At 46.2% G+C, this 25,175-nt stretch overlaps 1 protein-coding gene across 1 annotated transcript in view; it reads right to left on the bottom strand.

The window, feature by feature from the left end:
* LOC126284760 (peroxisomal biogenesis factor 19) overlaps nucleotides 1-25,175 on the bottom strand; it is a 54,351-nt gene that overhangs the window by 13,705 nt on the left and 15,471 nt on the right. Inside the window, exon 5 of the mRNA XM_049983919.1 lies at nucleotides 7,001-7,156. Within this exon, the coding sequence (XP_049839876.1) occupies nucleotides 7,001-7,156 (156 nt within the window). The remainder of the gene's footprint in view (nucleotides 1-7,000; nucleotides 7,157-25,175) is intronic.

The raw sequence follows: 25,175 nt of genomic DNA, 5'->3' as shown, positions 1-25,175 counted from the left end.
ATGACAGTTCTCAGTGTGGTTGGAGCCTATGCAATAACAGCAAAACTTCCAGAGCCTGAAGATGGTGTTTTCATCAGTTGTCAAAATATTGAGCATAAAAGGAAACAACTTGGAAAAACACCTGGAAGCACTTAATGTAATTTGATTTTATGCTGGGTCACATTTTTGCGAGAGACTGAGGTGTTTGAATTGTTCGAGGAAAGTGTAACAAAAGTTCTTCAAGCGAGTCCCTATAATACATCACACCTCCCTGGCTGTAGCATAGCTCTTCCTGTTTAGTTTTGTGGTTTAGATATAATTTTTATTGTATCTATTTTTTTGGGCACTCACTAAAGCAGTTTCACCTCTGCTGTCATCACATTTTTGCTTGTCTCAAAATAAACAAACATATCAGATTTCAGTAAACATTATTATTCACAGTACAGTTTTCAAACTACTGATGATAATGGTATATTTAGTTGATATGGAAACATTTTATTTAAAGGGATATTTACAATTATAGGGTCTTGTAAAACTACATTCACTGCAAAATTTGACACTGCTAGTAACTGTTTGTTTCAAGACTGACAGTGCTTATATGAAAGCTCTCATTCTTCTCTTTCAAACAAATGTTATACTTTTTCTGAAAACTCAACATTTCAAAAGTTATTAGTACACAATCAAAATTATTATATTCCAGAATGCTCGTGTCTTAAAAATGCAATCTGATCAAAATTCTGCTGTTACAGTTTTGTAGCGATGAATTTTCCCGATTACAAACCCATATGACTTTTCTAAAATAACACGTTAGTTTATGAACTATCCAAATTATAAAATTTAAGCTTCCGTCACATTATTCATAGGCTTTGGAAATCCCAGTTCTAGTATCCCTGCAACATCACAATAGAGGCAGATTGACTGGTGTGGGTAGTGCAGCGGACTAGTGTGGACAACTGCCATGGGGGGTGCATGCAGCTCACTGAATTGACAGATCCATTGACTGAACTGTTTGCCTGCAGGTGATGGTAAACAGGGCACGGCAGTTCCAATACCAAATTCAACCACCGTAGATTTGACCTCGCCTCACACCTTGTGCTCTGTGCTCTTCCCATATGCTCAGTTGTCAGCTGCTCACACCCATGCTGTGTTCATACCTGTACATGTCTCTATGCTGTTTCAGACTTTCTGCTTCCCTATAGACTGAATCGCACAGTGACGTTTGATTTCCCCCTGAAGTTTTCTGCTCCCTGGCTTCTGATTGAGCCATCATTGGCCCGTACAGCTCCTGGTGCCGACTTTATTTTCTAGTGGTGTACTTATTCCTTTCCAGGTAGTAGCTGCAGCAACATGGCCAGATGCAGGCACTGCTAAACCAGAATGTGGAATTGGTTCACACCCAAGCTATGCAAGTGGTGGGTGAGGTGCCCACGGCACACTTTTCTTCCTCCGCCATTTGCAGGGTTATGTGAATTTGTGCAGAATTTAAAGTCCTCCATTTGAGCCTGAGAAATTCTCCTCTGATGAACTTTGTCAGCTGCTTAGGCAGTACTTCAGACATCAGATCCATTCGGTGGTGTCACAGTTGCAGTTTAACCAGACCACATGCACCCCAAGCAATCATGTGCCATGGGTCATCAATGTGTAGAATCTCTCATGAGAACAGAAATGTTCCTTCTCATCCATCATCTTGGAGCTTCTGTAGCATCTGTTGAAATCTTTTCTCGACTGTGGCCATGAACTCATCTCTAGATTGTATGAGGTGTTGCACCGTAGACTTCCTCTGAAATGTTTGTAGGTGGACTTGGATAATTTGTAGGTCCTGATAAACATACAGTATAAAGTAAAATAATAAAGGTCACCAGCTTTTCTTTGATCTGTGACTTATGCTTAAGTTAATCATTTCCTCTATACTCCTACTCAATACCTGTAGGTACCTGATTTCTTTCGAGAGCAATCACGTTTCTACAGGTATTGAGTACAGGTAAAGAGGAAGTGATTCCCAGAATTCAACCACTGGTCTAGACAACAAACACCGCCATCAGTCACTATACCATGACCAACTGGTTTCTACAATTTCTGCTGTAGACATCAAAGGATTCACACCCAAATGCATAAGAACACACAAAAGAACAAGCTTCATAACTTCTATTGAAGCAAAACATAATGTATTATTTTCTAATAATCTTCACCAAGTCCACTTTGTCCATTAGACAACACCAACTAGCCGGTTGCTACAAGCTCCATTAGGCGGCCTTTTCTGAAATAGTCCATGTGCGCTCACTAAGTAGCAACACCCACCTCGAAAACATGCAATAAACCGAAATGTTTCCTATGCCCGTGCAAGGGGATGCTATTTTTAACACTTTCTGAACCTTCCACACCTAGAGAACAACATTAGTGACTCCTGACTACAAACTTCCGCAATACGCCTCCACGAAATTTCTGACCTCAAAAGGCATTCCTGTTGCTCCACACCCCTCTATTCATCTGATCTGAGTCCTTGTGACTTTTTTCTTTTCCTGAAATTGAAAAACATTTTAAAAGGACATCATTTTGGAACTTCGGAGAATATTAAGAATAATTTAATTGACATGTTAGATGCCCTATCAGTTGACGCCTTTCAGTGCTGCTACCAAGGCTGGGAACAGCAATGCTGCCGGTGAATAGCTGCCCAAGGGAATTACTTTGAAAAAATAAAATTTTTAGTAGGCCTAGGTAAAAAATCATTTTTATTACTTTTCTCACAAACCTCAAGTCCCTATACAGCTGAAGTCATGAGATTCACAGTCATCGGATTAATTCTGAATTATTTTGTACAGCTGTGTATCATCAACAGTGTCTGTTCTTTTAGATATGTATGTAAGCCACGGTGTCAGGCTGTGTTGTACAGTAAACAGTGTATACTTTGAGTGGACAATTCTTCATCTCAGCAAGTTATAAGAAGGTGGAACATCAACTTACATTGTTAATGGTCAATTCCCTGTTGCAAAATATTTTTGGATTAGAAGCTTTTGCTGTTTTGGACTTGAAGATAATTGGTGAAGTCCATTCGACGTCTCAGCCAGTACTTTTTCAAGATTCTGACTCCTTAGTGCAGTCATAAAACCACTTGAAGAAAGATGAGCAGAATATTTTGAGGCCCAAGTTTTTCTTAAGCTGTCAGTGGTGTGTAAATTTTGTGGCCTTACTCCATTCCTTTCTCCCTGTGTAACGAGGTAAAGGCCAAGTTGCAAAGCTAGGAGGATCAGGGTGTCTTACCTCTTATTTGTCGAGTCAGTGGGGCACTGCTTTGGTGGCGATTCAGAAGCTCCGCAGCACCGTGTGCCTTTAGGCGATTTTAAACAGATAGTCAATGCATAATGTGTCACAGAAATGTAAACGCCAAGGCCAGAGGAGTTGTTGGTGAAGTTTTACGGGAACCAGTATTTTTCATGCATTTGACTTTTGTGCTGCATACCTGCAGTTGCTGTTGGACACAGCTTCTCCAACTTTCTTGGTACCCAACACCACCTTTGGGCTTTAACAGTTTAATCGCTTTCCTTTTGTAATCTCGTCTGTGCTGAGAATTTATCAACAATATCTGGAATAGCTGATTCCAGACATTCCTCATTATCGATGCAACGGACAATTGTGTTATGAGCTCTACAAGAAAGGAGCATTTACAAAACCTACAGAGGGTTTTCCAATGCCTTCCAGAGAATGGCTTTCATTGCAATCTTAAAAAGTGCAGTGTTTCCCTCTCCAATGGTGCATTTTTTGGGACATGCTTAGCAAAGATGGCCCCTCCCCAGGGATGACCACATCTAAGCCATTGTCAACCTGCAGCACTCAAGAACCTAAAGGAGCTCCAGTCTTTTTTGGGCAAGATTTCCATCTTATGCTAAGTTCAATCCCCAGGCCGAACACATCTCCCATTCACTCAACTGGCTTCACCAACAGGGTGTAAAGTTTGTCTGGTCTGTGGTCTGTCAATGGGCTTTTCCGTCCCTCAAGAAGTGTATGTACTCTGCTCCCAGTTTGACTTCTTTTCCACTGGGCAAATCTTTATCCCTGGCCTGTGACAATTCAGGATGGCATTGGTGCAGTTCTGTCCCATCAGAACCTGTATCGCTTTTGCATAAATGACACTTTCCATGGCGCAGTGCAATTTTTCACAGGTGGAGACAGATTGTAGATGACTGTTTTCACAATTACAAAGATTCACTTTTTTTTGTATGGGACTAGGATCCGCCTCATTACTGACAAAGCCGCTCGTTCCTTATTTGGTCATTATTCCAAGCTAACAGAGAGGACTGCCCACCAATTGCAGCATGGGCCATCTTTCTCAGTAATTAGCGCCATGACATTCATTACCACTTCACCACCCGGCACACTAGCGCTGATGCACTATAATGGCTGCCGCGGGGTGGGGGATCTAGAGTTCGGTCGACAAGAGGCTCTCATGTTCATCTTGAACAAAACCTTGCAGCACATTTTCTTGTATTTTCTATTGATAGTGTGTGCGGGTGTGACCTCCACAACTGGCAACCCACTTTTTGCGAAAATCATTCAGCTGTCCAGATAGGTTCATTACAACACACCTCTTTGGGTGTGGATCTTATTTGGCATTCCTCTTGCTTGCCATGGACAAGCAAAGCTGTCGGTGGTCACCCCCAGCATTGTATCCTCAAATACTTCAGCTGCTGTATGCATCACACTGAGGTATGACTTTTATGAAGCCGTTGACACGATGTCATGTCTACTGGAAGGCAATCAACTAAAACATTGACCATCTGGTGTGGGCTTGCAGGGCTTGTGTGCAGAACCAGGCTGTGCCACCACACCTGTTTTCCCTCTTGGCCAATCCTGGACCACCCACTGGACATGGTGCACGTTGATTTCACTGGTCTATTTTTGGGTAGCATGTGGCTGTTAATGTTCAGTGCCTTATCAAATTTCCTGTATTGTGTCAAGTTGTCTTCCATATCAGCGACTACCACTGTTTGCACGTTGTCAGTCATTTTTGCCACCAAGGGACACTCCATGAAGCTCATGTCTGATAACAGTTGGTTGTTTGTGTTACAGGCGTTTGAGGACTTTGACATTTACATCAGTATGCAGCATCTGACTGCTGCATTTCACTCGGCTTGTAACTCAGAGGTAGAGTGCTCCATGCATATGTTCAAGACCCAAATGAAGAAGTTCCCGTTTATCTCTTCCTGCAAAGATTTATTTTCAAATTTTCTGGCTATGCACTGGTTGACGCGAGTCAACGGGTGCATTGCGGCAAAAATTTGCATGGGCAACAGCTGTAGGTCTCCTGCATTTGTTGTGAGCTCATCCCCCTGTCATCGATCATTGAGGGTCGCTGTGTCATGCACAAAGACACAATCAATTATGAGCAAGCATTCAACCAGTTCAAATACTATATTGTTCGTTTTGCTAACACAGTCAGTCTGTATTTGGTAACCATCCTGTAAAGTTACTGCACCTCAGTCAGTGAGTCAGTCAGTGTGAGGAAGTCAAAATTGACAGTCAGTTGTGGCTCAACATGTAATACACAAATATTTATTTGTCATGAAGATGTGTAGTTACTGTGTTGATTATTTCAAGTTGTAAATTTTGGTTAGGTTGCCCATAGTATATGTACTTTGCAACCTGTGTTACAAAATCAACCTTAACATGTTACAATATTAATATATTACAAGAATGTTGATCATCATGTGCTTAATACCAATAAATTTGAAGTGTACGACAATGTAAATTCAACCATATGTGTATTTTGGTTAGGTTGCCCATAGTATATGTACTTTGCAACCTGTGTTACAAAATCAACCTTAACATGTTACAATATTAATATATTACAAGAATGTTGATCATCATGTGCTTAATACCAATAAATTTGAAGTGTACGACAATGTAAATTCAACCATATGTGTATTTTGGTTAGGTTGCCCATAGTATATGTACTTTGCAACCTGTGTTACAAAATCAACCTTAACATGTTACAAACATATGTCTGCTTGTGTCTGTGTATGTGCGGATGGATATGTGTGTGTGTGTGTGTGCGAGTGTACACCTGTCCTTTTTTTCCCCTAAGGGAAGTCTTTCCGCTCCCGGGATTGGAATGACTCCTTACCCTCTCCCTTAAAACCCACACCCTTTCATTTTTCCCTCTCCTTCCTTCCTTCCTGACGAAGCAACTGCCAGTTGCGAAAGCTTGTAATTCTGTGTGTGTGTTTGTGTGTTTTGTTCATGTGCCTGTCTGCCGGCGCTTTCCCGCTTGGTAAGTCTTGGAATCTTTATTTTTAATATATTTTTCCCATGTGGAAGTTTCTTTCTGTTTTATTAACATGTTACAATATTAATATATTACAAGAATGTTGATCATCATGTGCTTAATACCAATAAATTTGAAGTGTACGACAATGTAAATTCAACCATATGTGTACTTTTATTAAATAATTGTTATGTCACATAATCATAGGAGAAACAATGGCTAAGATTAACTTCCATGAGACTCAACAGGCACCCAAAACAGGTTGATGGCACATAACTCTGTATAAAAAAATTTGCAATGACCCAAATTATTTCCCCCATTTTCCCTTCATTGACTGAACTATGAGGATGGTGTAATATGTGAATAATTAATTGGAAACTAGAATAATTGTATTGAAACTGAATGTGTAATCCACATACTACTGCAAAATCCTGCATGCAATACCAACAATGGGTGCATAAACATGATATCAGATATCACACAATACAGGAAAGGAAAGGGGGACGGGGAGGGGGAGGCACAAGAACTTGAGCATAGTAGTTCTGTTTAAGCAACTGCATTCTTCTTCCAAGCACAAATAGGCACGCACTACATTCTCCTGACACTACGGAATGACATGAAGATACGAGCTCTACAAATCTTATTCTAGCACTGTGACATCTTTTAGACAAGTTGGCTGGTATGGTCACAGCTAATAGGATCAAATGAATAGTTACACAGTGTCAAACCTTAAAATACAAAACTACTGAACATTACATTTACCTTGTCGACAATGTCCTTCATTGTAGGGTACAATATTTCTTTTGACAGAAGGGACTGCATCATTGTTTGCATGAATTTAAGGAAGTCATTGTCTCCACCTTCTCCCAGGCCAAGTCCACCCAACAGATTCGCCATCTGCTCATCGGAGAATTCATTCTGGAATCACAACATAAAGGAAGAAGTTTGCACGTCAGATAACAAAGTTTAAATTATTATGCTGTATTTACCTTTAGAAAGCAAAATGTTTAGTCCTGCCAACAGACACACATATAAAAGTGACGAGACTGTCCTAGCTTTCAGAACTGAGTTCCTTCCTTTGAGAGAGGGGTAAGGAAGGAAGATTGGCTTTAGTGTCCCATCGACATTGAGTCCATTAGAGATTGTGCAAAAGTTCACCATGTTCCATGAATGGAGAAGGAAGCTAGCCATGCCCTTCCAGAGGAAACATCCTGGCATTTGCTTGGAGCAATTTGAGGGAAATCTTGGAAATCCTGAACTTGGATGGCAGGACACAAATTTGAACTGTTGTCCTCCCAAATGTGAGTCCAGTGTGCTAACCACTGCATCACTTTGCTCAGTGGAAGGAGAGGGGAATTGTTTGGCAAAGTTTGAGAAGGGAGGGCAGATCACTCAGACTGAGTGACCTGCTCTTCAGTTTTAACCTCACCCAACCTATGTCACTCCTCTATGAGGAAGGAACTCAACAGTTTTGAAAGCTAGGACAATGCTGTCACTTTTACTTTTCACTATATCTATTGGCAGTACTAAACATTCTGCATCCTGATGGTAAGTATTGGCAAACAATTATTTCTCATAATTTTAGTGTTCTGGATTAAATTTTGATTTGCTATAATAATAAGTTAAATATTTGTTAATATTATAAGAATGTTCAACAATAATGAGATTATCTTTAATATGCTGCTGTATGTAAAATCTCAAAATGCTACCATTGGCTGCAGCCCTGAAATAATAGTGGGACTGATGTTTGCTTCCTTCATCATTTACAGTACAATCTCAGATTACAATAGGAACAATGACATGAACAGGTGAAATACTAATGGCCTGAGAATGAAAAACAAGAAAGATTTTACATAATAACCTTTCACCTGTTAAGTGTGGTCCGAGTACATCTGAGATTTCCTAAATAGGGCACTCACATGCTACAGTAAACACACCAGATGGAAAATTCAAATAATAAAACTGTTTAAATCACAAGGAAACAGAATGTCTGGTTAGTACTGCAAACACAAAAATGAAAGGTACAAAATAAAACAATGGAAAATCCAAGTTGGATTAATGATAATATTAAGACTTTAGACCTTGGTAGCCAGAGAAAGTGGTCATGTGTGTAGAGTTCTGCTTGTATGAATACATAGCTTTTTGGCCGAAAGCTCACATGTATGGCAGTCTTTTTGTTGCACCTGCCTGCGACTTAACATCTGCTCTCTATGGTTTGTAACAATTTACCTTTCATAATATTGTCGTTGAAGGTAGAAAATACTAATCCCGACTTTTCCAGATTAAATGCTCCTTCTTCACAGAGGAAAAAGGGACTGGTTGGGGAATATTTACATCATTCCAAGAGGAAGGACCACCTGCAGGGAGAACAAGGGAATACAAAGATAGAGAGGGAACCATCAAGAAGTGACAAGGCCACAAATGATGACTGTGATAGCTTCAGTTCAGCACTGGCAGAAGGTAGAGATAGAGAAATATAAATCACTTATGGGGAAGATAGATGAGAAGTGCATCTCAGAACTGTGTGTGTGTGTGTGAGAGAGAGAGAGAGACGGGGGGGAGAGAGAGAGACGGGGGGGGAGAGAGAGAGACGGGGGGGGGGGGGAGAGAGACGGGGGGGGGGGGAGAGAGAGACGGGGGGGGAGAGAGACGGGGGGGGAGAGAGAGAGAGAGACGGGGGGGGAGAGAGAGAGACGGGGGGGGAGAGAGAGAGACGGGGGGGGAAGAGAGAGAGACGGGGGGGGGGGAGAGAGAGAGACGGGGGGGGGAGAGAGAGAGACGGGGGGGGGAGAGAGAGAGACGGGGGGGGGAGAGAGAGAGACGGGGGGGGGAGAGAGAGAGACGGGGGGGGGAGAGAGAGAGACGGGGGGGGGAGAGAGAGAGACGGGGGGGGAGAGAGAGAGACGGGGGGGGGAGAGAGAGAGACGGGGGGGGGAGAGAGAGAGACGGGGGGGGGGAGAGAGAGACGGGGGGGGGGGAGAGAGAGAGACGGGGGGGGGAGAGAGAGAGACGGGGGGGGGAGAGAGAGAGACGGGGGGGAGAGAGAGAGACGGGGGGGGAGAGAGAGAGACGGGGGGGGGAGAGAGAGAGACGGGGGGGGGAGAGAGACGGGGGGGGGGAGAGAGAGAGACGGGGGGGGGAGAGAGAGACGGGGGGGGGGAGAGAGAGAGACGGGGGGGGAGAGAGAGACGGGGGGGGGAGAGAGAGAGACGGGGGGGGGAGAGAGAGAGACGGGGGGGGGGGAGAGAGAGACGGGGGGGGGGAGAGAGAGAGACGGGGGGGGGGAGAGAGAGAGACGGGGGGGGGAGAGAGAGAGACGGGGGGGGGAGAGAGAGAGACGGGGGGGGGGAGAGAGAGAGACGGGGGGGGGAGAGAGAGAGACGGGGGGGGGAGAGAGAGAGAGACGGGGGGGAGAGAGAGAGAGAGACGGGGGGGGAGAGAGAGAGAGACGGGGGGGAGAGAGAGAGAGACGGGGGGGAGAGAGAGAGAGACGGGGGGGAGAGAGAGAGAGAGAGAGAGAGACGGGGGGGAGAGAGACGGGGGGATGAAGATAAAAAAGTAACTGAGCCATAATGAAGTTCCTAGTCACCCAAATGGATCTTTAAGCAGACACTACAATGAAGGACATGGATGATGCAGATACAAGTTTTGAGAACAAAATATCTGTTGTTGTGCATTCTGGGGTCCTCAACATTCCTGAATTTGCGAAATCCAAAGATTTAACATATCTCGTTTGAGTGAAGTTGTATAAACAAAGTTTGTTTATAAAATAAAATAGAATCTGAGAGGGTACAACTCCGTAATTATGACTTGGAACTTTAAAAACAGGCGCACCTGTGCACACGCCTTCTGTTTTGGCAAGAGACATTCGCTGCTAAGCCTGCGCAAATGTTTTGGCAGCTGAGAAGGGGTGGTGTCTGAGCCAGGCAGAGCCCAGTAGTTGCACCAGTCTCGCATTGGCATCAATAGATGGTGAGACCCTTTTACCTGCAGTGATTGGCAAACAAGCTGACCTGACTACGAGAATTACCAAGACCAGAGGACCGTGGCTAGCACAAAAAGCCATGCTCCGGCCACATGTTGGGGAAAACCCAGGCATCTGGCTGTTGACTTGAAACCAGGAGGAGTAACCATCATGGCTTAGTTAAGCATAAAAAAAAAATCAAATGAGATTAAAACCAACAAAAGGTGAACCCAACAAAGAAGCCAGTAACATGGTTGCAAAGAGAAAAATCAGAAGAGGTTGTGCATCAAGGTGCGCCCTGTGTCCGAAGAGTAGTTTTTAATTTTTTTTATATTAAATGTTTGACTAGAAGACAGGGGTGGTTGGTAGGACATGTCTGAGGCATCAAGGGACCACCAAGTTAGTATTAGAGGGCAGCGTGGAGGGTAAAAATCAGAGGGAGACCAAAAGATGTATACATTAAGCAGATTCAGAAGGATGTAGGGTGCAGTAGTTACTTGGAGATGATGAAGCTTGCACAGGATAGAGTAGCATGGAGAGCTGCATCAAACCAGTCTCTGGACTGAAGACCACAACAACATTTAACATGAACTTTGAAAATTAAGTTCCTTACAACACCTTAAGTGATGTTTCACAAAATAAGCATCTACAGATAGGTCTCATTGAGCATTATCAGACTATCATAATAGACTTTTTTTTATAAACGTGATTTATTTTGAATTATATGCCACAATGTGCATACTGCCCACAAAACTTGAAATTGTCAGCACTTCCACTTAAGCTGACACTGATGAAGGTGAGGTAACCAAGTCAATTCCGTGTCGAAAACCAGTCCTAAGAATCGATATGTCTCCACTACAGTGAGTGGATTGTCATTAAGATAAAGTTCTGGTTCCAGGTTGTAATGGTACATGAATTACGTAACCATTACGGCACCTCACCTCAACCTCTTGATACTAGCAATATTCTACTGTGTGTCTGTAAAATAGTTAACATATTTCTGTGGCAACTTTCAGATTTGATTTCATTAATGTAGAGGTACTTCGATACATCGATATGTATATATTGCAATGATATTATTCTTATGTGTATTCTTTCTTTTGTCACTATGATCTTTGTCGTACTTGTAACTCAGATTTTTGGGCGTGTAAGTCGTTATTGGAGAGTCAAGCTTTGGTCATCATGTTTATGAAATGTGAACTTTAACAGTGAGGAAGATATTTTCAAGTATGTTTTATATTGTGAAGTGATGTTTTGGAACGAGTCACGTGATATTGCAACAAAAGTAATAAAAAAGAAGTGTAACTTAAATTTGGAGTGCTGATTACTTTTTTACATCACCATTGTCCTAACTTGTAAAAATTTAATCTTCTAGAATAGTTTATGAAACACATCTAAAAAACTTTTTAATATCGCAGAATAACATGTAGGCCTCTTTGCATCTGAGCTTTGAATCATCACTACCTAGATTTTCGACGATTGAGCCATGAGTTCACAACGAGACCAGCGTGGGAAACACGAAAAGATGAGTGCCTAGTTTATCCATTATTTCAAGAAATGACTTTATTAACTGTGCTCTAATGACACCTGCCACATAATATAACTTTGTTTGTTGCCCGAAAATGCATATTTAGCGGCGTGAGCAACACTACAATTGTAATTAACTTTTGACCTTTGTTGTGGTAAGGTTGTTAGAAGGTGAACAGAATGACGTCGACAGAAGTGCATGACACACTACTTCGTGGTTGAAAACTGGAAGCAGTGGGCAAGAGCCCATGACTTGTGGATGGCTCCCTGTAGGTGCAGCTCAGCAACAACAGTACTGGAGGAGCAGTACCAAATGCAGAAGTCATCTGCATACAGAGAAGGTGAGACGGACGGCCCGACAGCTGCTGTTAAACCATTAACGGCCACAAAAAAAATAGAGATCACTCAATACAGAGCCCTGTGGGACCCCATTCTCCTGAATATGGGGTGAACTATGGGAGGCACCAACTTGGACATGGAAAGTATGAAGCAACAGGAAATTACGGATAAAAATCTGTAGTGGGCCCTGGAGAACCCACTCATACAATGTGACAAGGATATGATGTCACCAGGTCAAGTCATAAGCTTTTCGTAAATCAAAACAGATGGCAACCATGTGTTGGCATCTGGAAAAGGCTGTGCAGATGGCAGACTCGAGGGGAAACTAGTTTATCAGTGGTAGAGTGACTCTGGTGGAAACCACCCTGCCACGGAGCCAGTAGGCTACGTGACTCCGGGACCCAACCCAACTTCTGCTTAACAATATGTTCTAACAACTTACAAGGAATGTTGGTGAGGCTGATGAGCCGGTAGTTATCAACATCAAATGGGTATTTGCCAGATTTGAGCATTAGAATGATGATGCTCTCATCATTGGGATGGAAAGACCATTGCACCAGATCCAGCTGAAGATGACGAGGAGATGACGATTATAGTCGGACGAGAGGTGTTTGAACATCTGACTGTGGATCCAATCTGGCCCAGGAGTTGTGTCAGGGCAATGTGCAAGGACACTGAGGAGCTAACACTCTGTAAATGGAGCTTTATAGGGTTCACTGTGAAGTTCAGTGAATGAGAGGGCTTTTCTTCCAATCCACCATTTGAAGGTGAAAATGCTGGGGGATAATTTTCCGAAGCAGAGGCTTGAGCATAGTGCTCAGCGAAGTGCTCGGCAATTAAGTATGTGTCGGTAGATAACACACCATTGATGTTAATGTCGTGACACCTGTCAGGGCCTGGTACCCACAAACACTTCTGATTTTCGTCTAGACTTGAGAAGGTAGTGTATGGCACTGAATGGTGAAGACGTACCTCTACCAACATTCCTGTTTCCATCTTTTTATAAGCTGGTGAATGCTGGCACAGAGCCATTTAAAAGCTATTAGGTGCTCTAAGGAAGGGTGCATCTTATGTTGCTGAAGAGCTTGCCAACACTCTTTAATGGCCTCAGAACTTTCCGCCGACCACCAAGGTACTGACTTTTACCGGGGGCACCATAAAGAACAAGGGATCACATTTTAGGCCGCAGAAATGATTGTTCTAGTGACACTCGACTACCACATTAATGGTACCATGTGCGAGAGATTCAACAGTGACAGCAAAGGTGAAAGCTTCCCAGTCTGCCCTGTTTAAAGCCAATCTTAGTAGACTCCAGAGGAATGGGGCTGGGGGAGTGACAGGAAGATGGGAAAGTGATCACTACCACACAAGTCATTGTGGGCTCTCCAGTGGACAGATAGGAGATGTCCTGGGCTGCATAGGGGCAAATTAATGGCCGGGTAAGTGCCATGAGCCACACTGAAATGTGTGGGGGGCCCTGTATTTAAGAGGCAGAAGTAGAGTTGAGACAGAAAAGTTTTGACATCTCTGCATTGGCCAGCAAGTGTGGTGCCACCCCACAAGGGGTTATAGGCATCGAAATCTCCCAAAAGTAGGAACGGTTTAGGGAGTTGATGAATCAGTGCAGCCAATGCATTCAGGGGTACTGCACCATCTGGAGGCCTGGAGGGCCCACTGATCGTGGCACAGAGTGTGGTACGACTGGTACTTATGACAGTGATGGTAATGTAGCTGCAGCATATGTGGACATCAACCAAATGGTGTAATCATTCACATATACGTTTAACCTCTTGGTATGTCAACCGGTCCAGGGTCTTGTACTCCATGATTTTCCACTCCTTTTGGACTACTAAGCAGGTCTGGCAAGCAGGGGGAGTGCTGGCCTCCAAAGTCGATACAAGTGGGAGGTGGCACACATGCAGTATGTGGAAGCAGTAGATGTCCGCAGTCTCGACATGTGCTGAAGTGCAGTGGGAAGACATGAGCCCGAACTTCAGCACTTAAAGCACTGCATAGGGGGAGGGACTTATGGTGTAATGTCACAACGGTAAACCATCACTTTGACCTTTTCAGGCCATGAATCACCCTCAAAGGCCAAGATGAAAGCACTGGCAGCAACCCTGTTGTCTTTGGGTCCCCGGTAAATGCGTCGGATGAAATGAACACCTCGCCATTCTAGATTGGCGCGGAGCTTGTCATCAGACTGCAATAGGAGGTCGCAATGGAAAATAATCCCCTGGACCATGTTGAGGCTTTTATGGGGAGTGATGCCAACAGGAATATCACCCAGCTGGTCACAAGCAAGTAATGCCCAGGATTGGGCTGGGGATGCTGTCCGATTCAAGACTGCACTGCTTCTCATCTTGGACAGTGTTGTCACTTCCCCAAACTTATCGTAAAGATGTTCAACAAAAAATTGAGGCTTCTTTCCGTAGTCCCATGGTATTGCAATGGCGGGAAATGATCTAGGGTCATACCTGTCAGCATTGTACTCAATCTTGCCCTTCTTAGAGACACCATACAATCACCAGGAAGAGATGACTTAGTCCACTTCATTGCAAGTCATCTGCCCTGATGCCACCCATTCTGATCATGGGCTCTCCCAATGGGCGCCACCCATCCACAGCAAAAGCCACCTGGCATGATGGCTGCTGCCAGGAGTCCTGATGGCCCAGGAAGACAGACACCTGTGTTGACAGGGGGCTACCACCAAATGGGTACATGACAGCCCCACCACAATGGACTGGCTACCATGCTGGATATTGGGCACAGATAAATCCAATACTGTCATGGGGGAGAAAGAGGACACGAGACAATGGAAGAAGACGACATACCCCAGAAAGTGTCCTCGCCCAAATAGTTGAATTGCAAGAGGAGACGCAAAGCCAAGACAAGAGGTTCAGGAGATCGAATCTAAGGGCACTATGGATAACTCATGCACCACGAAAGCCGTCCTTCCCCATATAATCCGCACTTCTGCAGAATTTGGAAAGTGGCAGGTCAAACCATAAAATGGGACCTGAACTCATAGGGCAGAAAAGTTGAGACTACTTTTAGTCAGCTCTTACGACAGGCAGGGATACCTCGGGCTTACTCTAACCCCCAGGGGCATACCACAATAATTTATTTTCTTATTGTAATCAGAAACATAACTGGTTGAATTCCTAGATGGCAGAACAAATTGCGAGTAAACCTGCTGGCTTAGAATCTGATATCCCTGTGTTGTCCAAGTTCTAATCAAGCAAACAAGCCAATTACTTGAAGGCACAGATTTTTTACAATTTGCATAACATTCAAACCTTCCCATGGAGAATCGATGATGCTCGTAAGTAGTGACTACAGGAATGGTGATGTTTTGAAAATGCAAAATGAAGAATTTATGGTCATGAAGAATTTGTTATTCTGCAGGAACAAGATATGAGCTAAAAAGGGAGAATATATTTACAACAAAATATGTTACGAATTTAACTGATGCAGAGAAGCAAAGACGCAATAGCATAATTAGTAGAACATAAACAAGCCGTATGCAATTGCAGTAGTCATACGGTGTACAGCATATGAAGATGGAACCACCCCATATATGATTACACTCCAGTTAGTTATTTTTTTTCTTGCTCAATTTCAACTTTGATCTACTTGTGCAAATGTAATATATGCTTGAATGTTTCAAAACATTTATCATATGATGCTTCCTGTATATTTATTATCCAGACTAAAATTATTCATATGCTGATTACAATAGTGCATTCATTTTCCCTAGAAACCAGACAAAGCGTGTCTCACAATGCCCTTTCTTTCCTCTTATCCATATCCTGTTTCCCATCTCTTGTCTTTGGAGATATGGACTTCAATACCACTGGCATGCCATCCGAATAGGAGAGGGACAACTCCAAATTGAAACCTGGAATCGGCACTAATGTTAGGTGCAAGTACGGTCCAACTGGAAATGAGTGACAATTGCATGCAGCCAACCTGACTTCGCACGTCACTTATTTTCGCTCATGTGGAACCAGTAAGCTTGGCCAAGAGGCTTGCACGAGTAGTGAGCAAGCTCACCATCACCTAAAATCTGCATCCAAGGTGCAGTAGTATCCATGGAGAGGACACTCCATCCATGTGAAAACAACATGGACAGTGGCAGTTACCAGTCATAAGCTCGCTCTAATAGGTGTAGGAGAGGGTGCCAGGGTTGCTACTGCCAGTGGGAGGGTCCATCGTAGGTCCACTGGTCAGTCACTGTCTGCTTCAAGCTGAACAGCCCCAAGCCAGTTAGGTACTGGCCCGTCCTGGTGCCGATTGTTCCACTGGGTGTATGGAAGACTGGCACTGCTAGAAGTTGTCACTGTAATATCGACACTTGCGGCTACAAAAATAAAAAAAAATGAAAATAAAATAAAAAGTAAAGATATTTTATTACGCTTTTGTACATGGAACATCCGCACTATGCTGCAAGGCTTCCCGGACACCTTTGGAACCTCACAAGAGCTTCACAAAATGGCTGCTATTGACTTTCAGCTAGTCAGTCTCAATGTCGCCATAACAGCACTGCAGGAAACCAGGATACCAGAAGGCTCAATTGGGGGGAAAAAACTAAACTTTTTTCTGGAAAGGCAAAGATGTTGCTAGACCCAGACAGCATGGAATCGGTTTTGCTGCCCACAATGACTTGCTGTGTTGTGTCGAATATCTGATTGGGATCTTGGAATGCATTATGACTTTGTGTTTCACAACAAATAGTGGACCACTGATGCTGATATATGTATATGCATGAAGACTTACCTCAGCTGCAGATGCCTAGGATCAGTTTCATGAACAACTCAATGATGTGGTACAAGGAATGCACTCCAGGGACCGTCTATGCAACCTTGGTGCTTTCAATGCTCATATTGGTGGTGATTTTGCCTCTTGGACTGACTGCCTAGGCAAACACGTATTGGGCAAGATGAATGAAAACGGTCTGTGGTTGCTTGAATTCTGTGCAAAATATCAGTTCTGTGTCACCAATACATACTTTAAAGGCAAACTGAACCACAAGGTTTCTTGGATGCACCCCAGCTCAAAACATTGGCACCAATTAGATCTTATTCTAACTAAATGGAAAGATCTGCCTTACCATTTTCATAAACGGTCTTTCCTTAGTGCAGACTGTGACACAGATCATGCACTAGTAGCGACAATAGTGAACTTCATGACTAAAGTTTCACTCGGCCAGAACACCTTGAAAAACAAAACAAGAAACACTGCTGCAGTAGAAGTATTTCGTCAGAAGACATGAAAAGAGGTGGATCCCTGAGACTCGGCCGCTCCTATTTCTGAAGACTGTCAAAAGGTAAAATCGCTTCTTACCATTATGGCTGAAAATGTGTTCAGTAATCTGGAAGCAAAATCCCCGGATTGGATCATCGAGAATGTAGATGTCGTGAAACCACTCCTTGAGACGAAGTGTCAGGCCACTGTCATCTCGCACAAAAACCCATGCAATTCTACACACCGAGGCTAAGCAAAGCAAAGGCAGCTGTTCAATGCACTGGCCGCAACTGCGTCAGTTCCTATTGGAAGCAACTTTGCACTGTTATACAGGAGTGTTTCAATGCGGCAACATTGGTGGTGCATACTTGGGCATCAAACACGCCATTGGACCCATTCAAAAGAAGAGCATACCACTCAAGGTAATGGATGGAAAAGTCATCACAAGTCAAAATCGTCAACTGCATTGTTGGGTAGAACATTACTCCAGCCTCTAATCACATCCCACCAACATTAGTCCAAATGCAATGGATAAAATTACTCAGACAACACCTTACCACGATTTGGACGTCTTGCCTACTACGGAGGAGCTTCAAAGAGCAATTGCACAGCTTAAAAGTGGAAAGAGCCCTGACAAAGACAACATCTCTACAGAAATTGTAAACCTTAAGCCATGTTTTCCACTGCTTTTCAACCCCTTACTGAAATGTTGGGCTGGGGGTACTGTGGCGCAAGACATACGCAATGCCAATATCATTATTTTATACAAAGGTAAAAGGTGATCGTGCCGATTGCAACTGTCGCCATGGAATCTCACTTCTGAGTATAGCTGGAAAAACATTTGCCTGTGTAGTGTTGGACAGACTTCAGAAGCTTGCCAAGTGCATATACCCTGACGAACAATGTAGGTTTCGTCCCTAACGATCTACAGTTGATACGGTCTTCAAACTCTGGAAAATTCAGGAAAAGCGTTGCGAGCAGAAAACTCATCTGTTCATTGCCTTTATCGACCTAAAGAAGGCTTTCGACACAGTCAGCAGAGGACTGTATGCAGTACTTTTGAAGATAGAGTGTCCTCCAAAGCTCTTAAAGATGATCATGGCTTTTCACGAAGTTGTGAAAGGTGCTGTGGTCTTTGACGGAATCACATGTGACCCATTTGCTGTGAAAAGCGGCTGTGTACTGGCTCCCACTCTGCTCAATATTTTTTCCTTTCTATGCGAAAGGTCCAGAAGAATCTGCGGCCTAGGTGTACACCATGGAGATGTATGTGAATAGACCTCGAGGAAAGATGGTAACAGGAAGGAACACAGTTCAGACAGAAGGGACTGGATGCGAACCAAAATCGTAAGCAGTGACCTGGGCAACTGATGCGGGAGATGAACTGTCGTGATTGGGAAAAGGAGACAGTAATTCAGATGTGCAGGAAAACTATGAAGGTGTGTAACATAACTGGCAAGCAGTTGTGCACGCCCAACCTTCAATGGAGGGATTCCGGCCTCCAACAGGCCACTGGTCACTGGAAGTGTTCCAAAGGCTCTCCTCACTACGCGAACGCCACAGTGGTGCACTGGGCTGAGTAAACGCAATGCTCAGGACACCGCCGAACCACAAACCACACTCCCATAGTCAAGGTGCGATTGAACAAGGGCTTTGTAGAGCTGCAGCAGCGTAGAGCGATTTGCACCGCAGTTGGTGTTGCTCAGACAGCAAAGGGCATTGAGGTGCTGCCAGAACTTTCACTTAAGATGACACGGACGAAGGTGAGGTAGCCAAGTCGATTGGGCATCTAAAACCAGTCCTAAGATTCGATACATCTCCAATATAGTGAGTGGATAGTCATTAAGGTAAAGTTCTGATTCTGGATGAACAGTGCGACGCCAACAGAAATGCGTGACACACGACTTAGTGGCTGAAAACTGGAAGCCATGGGAAAGAGCCCATGACTGTGCTTTGTGAATGGCTCCCTGCAGGTGCCGCTCAGCAACACCAGTACTGGAGGAGCAGTACGAAATGCATAAGTCATCCGCATACAGAGAACGTGAGACCGACGCTCCTACAGCTCCTGCTAGACTGTTAACAGCCACTTAAAATAGGGACACAATAAGGAGCCCTGCAGAACACCATTCTCCTGTACATGGGGGGGAACTATGGAAGGCACCGGCTTGTTTCTTGGGGGTCTTTTTCCTTTTAGGTTTCTCGCACTGCTCCTTAGGTTTGCCCAGCTGGAAGGGTTTCACTGACTGTCTCAGGGACTGAGGAGGACCGTGAAACCCTGCAACCAGCTACCTATGGTTGCTTCAGCCACTGTCGGGTGTCAACTTTGCCAGTGGTAGGAACCTGGGAAGGGAGTGACCCAAGGGATCCCTTCCTGGCGAGAGGAGCAAAAGAAGACTTACGCTTCCCCAGCTGTGAAGTGGGGATTGACGTCCCCGATTGTTGTACGAGTGCAAGGGGGGGGGGGGGGGGGAGGGGGTGTTGGTGAGGGGTTGCTCCTGAAGTAGGTTGGTAGGTTGATCAGGAGCAACAGGGAGGGAAGTGCCCTCCACCATCAAGGGGGCAGATGGAGTCTGATGGCTCTGAGAGCCAACTACACATGGCAGAACGGAAGATAGTAGAACCTTTGTCGTAGCGGCAGTGTAGTTTGACGTCATATCCACAGGATGTAGCCTCTGATAGTCTCTCTTAGCCTCTTTCTGGAGAATCCTGTAGTCTGCCAAGCAAGGTGAATGGTGCTCTCCACAGTCGACAGAGATAGGAGCGGGGCACAGGGGGTATTGGGATTTGAAGGACGTACACAATCTCGACATTTAATGCTGGAAGTACATCGGGAAGACATGGCCGAACTTCCAGCACTTAAAGCATCTCATCAGGAGAGGGATATTTTTGATCAAGACAGACGCTGACCGCATTTTGGAAAGCCCTCCATCTCCCCAAACTTGTCCTCTAAATGCTCCACAAAAAACTGAGGTTTCATTGACAACTCCTGTACATACGAGGTACCAGGGTAAACAAGCTTCGCTGCCATCATTAGCCTGGCATTCCTCCCATAGTGAGGCCAGGAGGGGGAATGATTTGCGGTCGTATTTCTTAGAACTGAAGTTACACCTTGTCCACTAAGAGGCTGCTGGTGTTTGACCACCAGCAAGAGATGATGTACTATGCTTCATGGTTTGTCATCCGCCCTGATGCCACCCACTCCAAACAAGTGCCCCTCCGCACGGGCGTCACATATCCGCAGCAAGGGCCCCTGGCAGGATGGCCATTGCTGGGAGTCCCGATGCCCTAGGATGGCGGACATCTACTCATCGGCATATGTGAGGAGTTAACGGTGCAGGCATCAGCATAGCAGTCCCTGTGTGGTCAGGGGGCTACAACCAACAGGGTACATGGCGGCCCCACCACAATGGGCTGGCTACCGTGTGGTTATCAGGTGCAACCAAGTAAACAAGTCCATTATCATCATCAACGCAGAAAATGATACTGCACAGTTCATGGAAAAATATGCACCCAAGAGGATGACCTCAACCAACAGTTGGAGAATGAGCAGAAGTGCAGATCCATGACAACGAAGGATGCGAGAGGTCTCAGCGCATGATGGACACTATGCACCATGTAAGGCGCCCTTCCACAATTGGCTCACTTTTATGGAAAATTTTGAAAAATGGAGGTCAAACACTACAGGGGACCATCACATAAAGGCCGAAATGCCTGAGACTCCTTTTAGTCGCCTCTTACGACAGGCTGGAACACCTCGGGCCTATTCTAACCTCCGGTCCCAACGGTGGGTGGGGGTAGTAAGTTCTATTGTAAGACCCTTATCAAACTCGTAGAGTGATGGGAAAAACATCTGGAAAGAATTAGATGCTACATATAAAAGCAAGAGAAAAGTCCATAGATTATGACAAGGTACTTGGTTTGTCTAAAAAATAAGTATTAAGAGATTTAAGGACAACTGCCACTACTTTCATTGTGATCCTCACAGTTTCCAAAAGCATGATATGTTCATACACCAATCTTTATATGGCACACAATAGTCTGCTATCACTGCGTCCACCTTGTTGTTGTTCTTGTTGTTGTTGTTGTTGTTGGGATGTTTAAGGGGGACCAAACAGCTAAGGTCATCAGTCCCCAATTCCAAAAACAGGCGAAACAAAATTTACGGAGCAGGTAAAACCCCAAGGGGGAGGAGACGCCCCTCCCCCCAGTCACTGAAAGAACACCAATGTGGTAGCGAACACTAGAGACAAGAAGAGTACAGACGAACACTGGACAGAAAGAAACGGAAGAAAAGAAGAGCGCCGGAGACTGGTTGACTGACCATGGGAACAAAAATTGGGAAAGAGTCAACCATACGAATACACACATTAAAATCTGCAACCAATGAGACACTCGAGGACAAGATACACAGAAAGGGAAAGGGACAGGTCCCCCCTAAATGGAACCATAAAAAGGACTACCACGGATAAAATTTAAAACGTCGTCAGCCATGGAGGCATCGTCGCATAAAACCAAAGGCAACGTCCCCGGGAGATTAATAAAAGTCTGCCGGAGGGTGCGCAGGCGGGGACACTCCAACAAAATGTGGGCGACCGTCAACCGGGACCCACACCGACACAGGGGGGGATCCTCCTGACGCAAAATATGTCTGTGCGTCAGGTAGGTATGGCCGATGCGGAGCCGACACAGGATGACAGAGTCCCTGCGAGAAGCCCGCAGGGAGGACCGCCACACATCGGTCGTCTCCTTAACAGCCCGCAGTTTATTCGGAGAAGTCAGGCTACACCACTCGTCATGCCACATCTGAAGCACCTTATGGCGCAACGCCAGCCGCAAATCATGAGCCGGGAGGCCGATCGCTAAAGTGGGGGCTTCGACCGCCCCTTTGGCCAGCCTGTCTACACGTTCATTCCCTGGGATGCCAACGTGACCTGGCATCCAAACAAAGACCACCGAACGACCAGAGCGGGTAATGGCAAAAACAGACTCCTGAATAAAGGATACCAGAGGAGAAGAGGTATAGCAGCGGTCAATAGCCTGGAGGCTGCTCAGGGAGTCACTGCAGATGACGATGGACGTACCTGAGCAGTAACGCATATGCTCCATAGCGCGCAATATGGCCACCAGCTCTGCAGTAAAAATACTGCAGCCAGCCGGCAAGGAGCGCTGTTCAACATGGGCAGCGTGAGCAAAAGCGTAGGCAGGAAAACCATCCACCAGGGAACCATCAGTGTAGACAGGCTCACAGCCTGAAAATGAGGCGACAAGCGCAAGAAAACGGTGACGGAGGGCCACGTGCGGAACTAAGTCCTTGGGTTCCCGTGCCAAGTCCAGGCGGACGGACGAACGGGTCATACACCAGGGAGGTGTGGATGCACAGGCCCGGAAGGGCGGCAGAAGAGGGAACGACCCCAGTTCCGACAGCAGGGACTGGACGCAGACAGCAATGGAAAGCCCAGACCTAGGTCGCCGGTCGGGCAGAGGGAGGACCCTGGCAGGGAAAAGCAGGCGATGATTGGGATGGCCCGGTGAGCAATGCACGTGGACAGCATAGTCGGCGAGCAGTCGGTGGCGGCGAATCCGCAGCGGGGGAACCCCGGCCTCCACCAGCAGACTATCCACGGGGCTCGTACGGAAAGCGCCAGTTGCAAGCCGAACCCCACAGTGGTGTATGGGGTCCAACAACGTCAACACTGAGGGTGAAGCAGACCCATAGGCCAGGCTCCCATAATCAAGCCTGGACTGCACAAGGGCTCTGTACAATCGCAACAGCGTGCTGCGATCTGCACCCCAAGACGCATGGCTCAGACAGCAGAGGGCGTTCAGGTGCCGCCAGCACTTTTGCTTCAGCTGAGTAATATGAGGAACCCATGTGAGCCGGGCATCAAAGACGAGTCCTAAGAAGCGACTAGTGTCCACCACTTTAAGTAGGTGACCGTCGAAGTAAAGTTCCGGATGAGGGTGGACCGTCCGACTCCTGCAGAAGTACATAACTCGAGTCTTGGCCGCAGAGATCTGAAATCCATGAGTCAGAGCCCATGATGCCGCCTTGCGAATGGCTGCGTTCGGCGACTCCTGTAGTCATTGAGCTGAATGAGATGCAGAAGTCGTCGGCATACAAAGAAGGAGACACCGACGAGCCCACGGCTGTAGCCAGACCATTAACGGCCACTAGAAATAAAGAAACGCTCAACACCGAGCCCTGTGGGACCCCATTTTCCTGTATATAAGATGAACTAGAGGCGGCACCGACTTGAACCCGGAAAGAGTGGCGCAATAAAAAGTTTTGAAGAAAAGCTGGGAGCTGACCACGAAGACCCCACTCGCACAACGTAGCAAGGATGTGATGCCTCCATGTTGTGTCATATGCCTTCCGCAGATCAAAAAATACAGCAACGAGATGCTGACGGCGGGAAAAGGCCGTATGGATAGCAGATTCCAGCCGCACCAAATTGTCCGCAGCAGACCGGCCCTGACGGAAGCCACCCTGGGATGGAGCGAGGAGACCGCGCGACTCTAGGACCCAACACAAATGCCACCCCACCATACGTTCGAGCAATTTGCACAAAACGTTGGTGAGGGTAATGGGACGATAGCTGTCCACCGCCAGAGGGTCCGCACCGGGCTTCAAGACGGGGACGATAACACCCTCTCGCCATTGCGACGGGAACACGCCCTCGCTCCAAATGCGGTTAAAGATGGTGAGGATGTGTCTCTGGCAGTCCCCGGAGAGATGCTTCAGCATCTGCGCGTGGATGCAGTCCGGTCCTGGCGCTGTATCAGGGCAATCGGCGAGGGCAGCGAGGAATTCCCTCTCGCTGAAAGGAGCATTGTATTTTTCAGAACGACGTGTGTGGAATGATAACGACGTCCGCTCGGTGCGCTCCTTTAGAGAGCGAAAGGCAGGAGGGTAAGTTGCAGTCGCAGAGCTTGTAGCAAAGTGCGTGGCAAGGTGGTCAGCAATGGTGGCAGCGTCCATGCAGACAGAGCCGTCCAGGGAGATTCCAGGGACACCCATAGGGGTCTGGTATCCATAAATCCGCCGGATGCGGGACCACACGAGCGATGGGGAGACACGGGAGCCCAAGGATGAAACGTACCTCTCCCAGCACTCCTGCTTACGCCGTGCAATAAGACGATGGGCCAAGGCACGGAGCTTCTTAAAGGCGATGAGGGTCTCCAGAGACGGGTGCCGCTTATGATGCTGGAGAGCCCGCCTATGGTCGCGAATAGCCTTAGCAATCTCCGGCGACCACCAGGGGACAGCCTTCCTCCGAGGGAGTCCAGAAGAGCGGGGGATGGCAGTCTCGGACGCAGAAATAATTGACGAGGTCAAGACACGGACCACCTCGTCAATGTCACCCTGTGGGGGAGAAGCAATGGTGGCAGCGGAAGTAAAAGCTGGCCAGTCAGCCCTGTTGAGAGCCCAGCGGGGCAGGCGCCCAGAAGAATGACACTGGGGCAGTGACAAATAGATGGGAAAATGGTCACTACCACACAGGTCAGGATGCACTCTCTAGTGAAGGGATGGGACAAGTCCGGGGCTGCAAAGAGAGAGATCGATGGCCGAGAACGAGCCATGGGCCACACTGAAATGCGTGGGAGCACCGGTGTTCAAGAGGCTAAGGTCGAGCTGAGCCAGCACATGCTCCACAGCGCGACCGCGGTCATCGGAGACAGTCCCACCCCATAGAGGGTTGTGGGCATTGAAATCGCCCAGAAGCAGCAATGGCGGCGGGAGTTGAGCCAGCAGCGCAGCCAAGACATGCCGGGGGAGCTGCCCATACGGAGGAACGTAAACAGAGCAAACAGTAATAGCCGGCGAGAGCTCAATCCTGACAGCGACTGCCTCTAAAGGCG

The sequence above is a fragment of the Schistocerca gregaria genome, chromosome 8 (assembly GCF_023897955.1).
Source record: "Schistocerca gregaria isolate iqSchGreg1 chromosome 8, iqSchGreg1.2, whole genome shotgun sequence".
NCBI lineage: Eukaryota > Metazoa > Arthropoda > Insecta > Orthoptera > Acrididae > Schistocerca > Schistocerca gregaria.
This window is presented reverse-complemented; position numbering and strand designations above follow the sequence as displayed.